Source organism: Myotis davidii, unplaced genomic scaffold, assembly GCF_000327345.1.
Source record: "Myotis davidii unplaced genomic scaffold, ASM32734v1 scaffold732, whole genome shotgun sequence".
Lineage (NCBI taxonomy): Eukaryota > Metazoa > Chordata > Mammalia > Chiroptera > Vespertilionidae > Myotis > Myotis davidii.
Genome location: NW_006284349.1, coordinates 845,057 through 849,628, shown reverse-complemented (window position 1 = coordinate 849,628; position 4,572 = coordinate 845,057). Strand labels below are relative to the sequence as shown.

At 38.8% G+C, this 4,572-nt stretch overlaps 1 protein-coding gene across 2 annotated transcripts in view; it reads right to left on the bottom strand.

Annotated features, from left to right (window-relative positions):
- Positions 1–4,572, bottom strand: part of RPS6KA5 (ribosomal protein S6 kinase, 90kDa, polypeptide 5) — a 94,816-nt gene that overhangs the window by 54,250 nt on the left and 35,994 nt on the right. For both annotated transcript variants that reach the window (XM_015571413.1, XM_015571411.1), the window contains exon 5: positions 2,434–2,541. In XM_015571413.1, the coding sequence (XP_015426899.1) occupies positions 2,434–2,541 (108 nt within the window). The remainder of the gene's footprint in view (positions 1–2,433; positions 2,542–4,572) is intronic.

The following is a 4,572-nucleotide window of genomic DNA, read 5'->3' as shown; positions in this document are numbered from 1 at the left end:
TTATAATAGCTAAGCTCTGGAAACAGCCGAAGTGCCCATCAGTATATGACTGGATAAAAAAGCGGTGGTACATTTATACCATGGAATACTATGCAGCAGTGAAAAAGAAGGATCTCTTACCCTTTGAGACAGCATGGAGGGACCTGGAGAGTATTATGCTAAGCGAAATAAGCCAGTCAGAGAAAGACAAGTATCATATGATTTCACTCATATGGAATCTAATGAACAAAATAAACTGAACAAAACTGATCCAGAGATACAGAAGGATAGAACAGACTGCAAAATCTCAGAAGGCAGGAGGGCAAGGTTCACTGGATGGGAAGAGATCAACCAAAGAACTTGTCTGCAATATACAACCAACTGCTGACAGCATCTGCAGACTTTTGTTCTCCGTTTCTCAGAGAGGAATCCTCCTGTCTAGGGAGCCACGGTTTGCAGAGTGAAGGGCAGAAAGAAGCCCTGGAGTTCCATAGTTCAGTGTGTCAACTTTCACTTCATCACTAGCTTCCACATGGTGTCCTCACCCTCAGCTGTGCCTACTGCCCCAGAACCCACAGTCTGTCCATTTACCTTTTCAGTCTTCCATGAAGGTAAGAAAGGCACACTTGCCTCTGTGAATGGGATAGACATGAGATCTGGGGGCTACCTGCTTCTCATACAGACTTCCAACCAAACTTCCTGTGTCCTGTTATCACCTGCTCCCCTACTTTGAGGGGTATCTGGTGTCCCTAATTCTTGATTCTCTCTGGGGGTCAGAGATGCATTAGCCTGCTTTGGTGCTTCTCACATCACTGGCTTAGGAATTCACTGTGATTAAAAAGGCCAGTTTAAGCTGAAAACCAAGGAGAGAGAATAGAAATGGACAAAAGAAAAACCCATTCCAAGAAAGATGATACTTTAATACAAATGAATATCAGTTACAACTAATATTTCTGCTGCCCATCTTCCAAAATCTGATTGATATTTTCTTCTCTCCCTTTTGAGTGCATGCCTATTTTACTCCTTGACTTTTACTTATATTGGGGTGTCATGAGGAAGCAAATCCATAATAATAAAAGGGTAATATGCTAATTAGACCAGACGTCTTCCAGATGTCCTTCCTGACCAAGCTGGGGCTGGAGGGAAGCCAGCCCAGGTCCCAGGTGCCAGAGGAAAGCCGGTGCCGGCAGCTGGGGGAAAGAAGGCCTACTCTTGCACAAATTTTCGTGCATCAGGCCTCTAGTGTTAACATATTTAATCAGTCACATTTTACTGAAGTTGCCACTAAAATTTTTGCAAAGAAGAAAAAGCATTAAAAATCAAACTTTGAAGTATATTTCTCAAAAATTCACCTAATCTATTTTATAACTATGATTTTTTGACAAAGATAATATGTTATTTTAATCAGCTTCATGAGGGCAGACACTATTTCTATTTTATTCATCATCATATTATCTAGTACCTAGCATAATAAGTGGTCAACAAATATTTGTTAAATAAGTAAATTGAGTGGATATAGATATGATTTAAAAATTGGGATCTTTAGATTTTATAGTTTCAGAACTTATCTAATTCACCTAGGGCTGCTTTAGTAATATTCCAAAAAGCAAGCAATCAGAAACGGAAACGCCTAATTTGGAACCCAATTATGATGTTTCAAACAAAGCCCTTTATAGCAAAAATTTTACTGTGATTCTGTATTCTGTATCAGTAATTTCTCAGATAGTAATGAATTGGCATTCATATTTACTTAGTTATCCCAAATAACTAGTAGTGTAAAAATATAATTTTTATTACAACTGCTACAAAAATATTTAATTACAGTTAATAGATGTACAATTTTAAATGTCATTAAATGTACTTGTAATATTGAACAAACTCTAATCAGTATTAAAAATGCAAAGTCCTCCATATTTAAAATCTGCAGATGATCTATTACATTTTAGTTCATATGAGAAAAAAAACACCACCACCAAACCCAGTAAGTTTATTAAAGAATTAAGTCTGATAGAGTCTTCTCTTTCTTGACAAATGAAAGGGCCATCACAACATGCTACGTCCTACTCTGTAATTACAATGTAATTGCATGTGCTTTGTTTCCTATTCTCTATTGGCTACCACCTAAGCCAGACTTCTCCTAAAGGCCCCAAAGGGTTATTTAAATTTTTAAGTTATATTTGATGGGGAAAGTTAAATGCAGAGTTTTGTTTTGTTTTAAACTGGAGAATTATGATACACTCATCAAAGATTTACTGCAATTCTAACAGGATGGTTCCATGGTAATTTTGAACTAAAAATCTTTATAGTCATCCATGCCAAATGCTCCTTGAGGCAAATCTGCACAAAAATCCATAATCCATATGGTACTATCCTGTTAAATGCTTACTCCATAGCTAATTTTTCATCACTGTTTATATTGTCATTACTAACTTTAAATTAAAATATCATACTCACTTCATCAGCCACAAACTCCTTACTCAGACCAAAATCTGTCAGCACCACATGGCCATTAGAATCAAGCAGAATATTCTCAAGCTTAATGTCACGGTATATAATCCCCAACTGTAAAAACAAATAAATATGCATTTAAAAATAACAATTTCCAAAAGTCTTTCTTATCTACCTTAAAAACAAACAAACAAAAATAAACAAACAAACAAGGCATTCTCAGGATGTTATAATGGGTCTTAGTCACTGAACAGGGCAAATGTAAGTCCCTCCATCTCGGGCTCATCTGCGGGGTTCCCCAGGCCCCTTCCACAGGTCTTCGTTCTCTGTGAGGGTCCATCCCTGCTGGACCTTCTGTAGAGTCTCCCCGATGACCACTGCTGCTTCCTGTCTCTATTCTTGTCACAGCTCCCATCCTCACCCCAGGTGATGTTTGGGTGCTCCCACCACACCCCAGTGATGTGTAGGTGCTCCCATCCTCACCCCAGTGATGTGTGGGTGCGCCCATCCTCACCCCAGTGATGTGTGGGTGCTCCCATCCTCACCCCAGTGATGTGTGGGTGCCTTCTTGGCCTGTTCGTGTCCTTCACCTCCCTAATGGCTTCAGCATGTTTCCAGACTAACCAGATCCCACAATGGTCACTTCTTTGTTTTTTATTCCCACAGTTCTTCCAAATAAACTCCCATTTTTGTCTCTTCCTGGGAAAATCAGTGCTGGCAGCTATATCAAGACTAATAAAATTGGCTTTGTGTTATACTTCTTTGTATTTACCTTTTTAGGGTAAGAAGATTAAGAGAAACTTAGCTGAGATCTGACCTGCTACATTATTTCCACTCCATATCAAGTACATTTATATTTAGAATATATCATTTTCATGCCATAAAAAACTACATCTAATACTCCTAAACATAAAATAAAAAGGTATTTTCTGCCTATTCCTGGGCCCAATCTGGTTCATGTATAAAAAGATGTCCTTCGTGAAACTGCTCTATTTTGTGTGTATATAATATACCCCATTTTTAAGTGTTTAGGCACTAACTGAAACTTTATTTTCAGGAATAATTCGGAAGCCTTTTTAAAAACTTTGTAATAGCTAGAATACCTTGCTGGAAATTTACTATAAAAGTTTGCTTCGGTGCTATGGAATAACTCTCCCTCTTTTAATAAAATTCTAATCATTTGAGAGAGAGAGAGAAAAAAATGTCCTAACTACTATATATCCCACAAAAATAATCGCAGGCATAGAGCTTGTCACCATACCAACAAGTCTATCAAAAGGAACAGAGATGTCAGCTCCCATCATCTCAGCTCAGCTCCCTCCCTTCTCGCTCCTGGTTACTCTCTCCAGGGCACGGCAGCCCTGCCCCTGGAGCCTTCTCTCTTTCCCCCCTATTCTTACATACTTTTCATTCACTCCCCTTAAGATTCCTATTCTGAACCCCATCTCCCTCCACCTGCCCAGCCTCATTTCTGTTCTGGGCTGGATGGGCTGGATCTACCTTTTTCTTGATTCCCTCACTTTTTTTCTTAAAACTCCTCATTTTTTCTCAGAGCCTCTGCCATCCATTGCCTCCATCTTGCCATTCTAATCTCCCTGCCTCTTTAAGAATTCCCTCTTTGGTCCTGTCTTCTCCCTTCGATTCTCTTCATTCTTCCCTATGGCCACCTGTAATCTAGTGTGGGATATGAATACAAAACAAAGAAGAAGAGTGGCTTTATGGTGTGCCTACATCATCCTAATTCAGTGACTCAAGCCATGCCAGTCTCCTTGCAGCCTCTCAGGCCTTTGGTGAAAATTGCTCTAGTGCTTTCTATTTCTGAGGCACATAATAACCGCTCCCACAATAATTCTTCCTCATTAAGTTAAAAAAAAAAGTTTTTTTAGTCAAAGTTTCTTGGATCGAAATTAATAGTACCTGAAACAATGTTTTTAAAAGCTTAAACTAATTTTATAGAGTTCAAATTGCATCACAGACATGAATTTCATGGAATGTTTTTAGTAACTAAGTTCATGCTACATGAGGATGTGAGGGAGGGCATGAGAGAGGGTTTCAGAAACAAAACAATGAAAAAAACAAGCCAGGGTGGACAGTGAGAAAGCTGGTAGCACAGGTAGGTGCTTCTTTCAAATAACATCTTCTCCA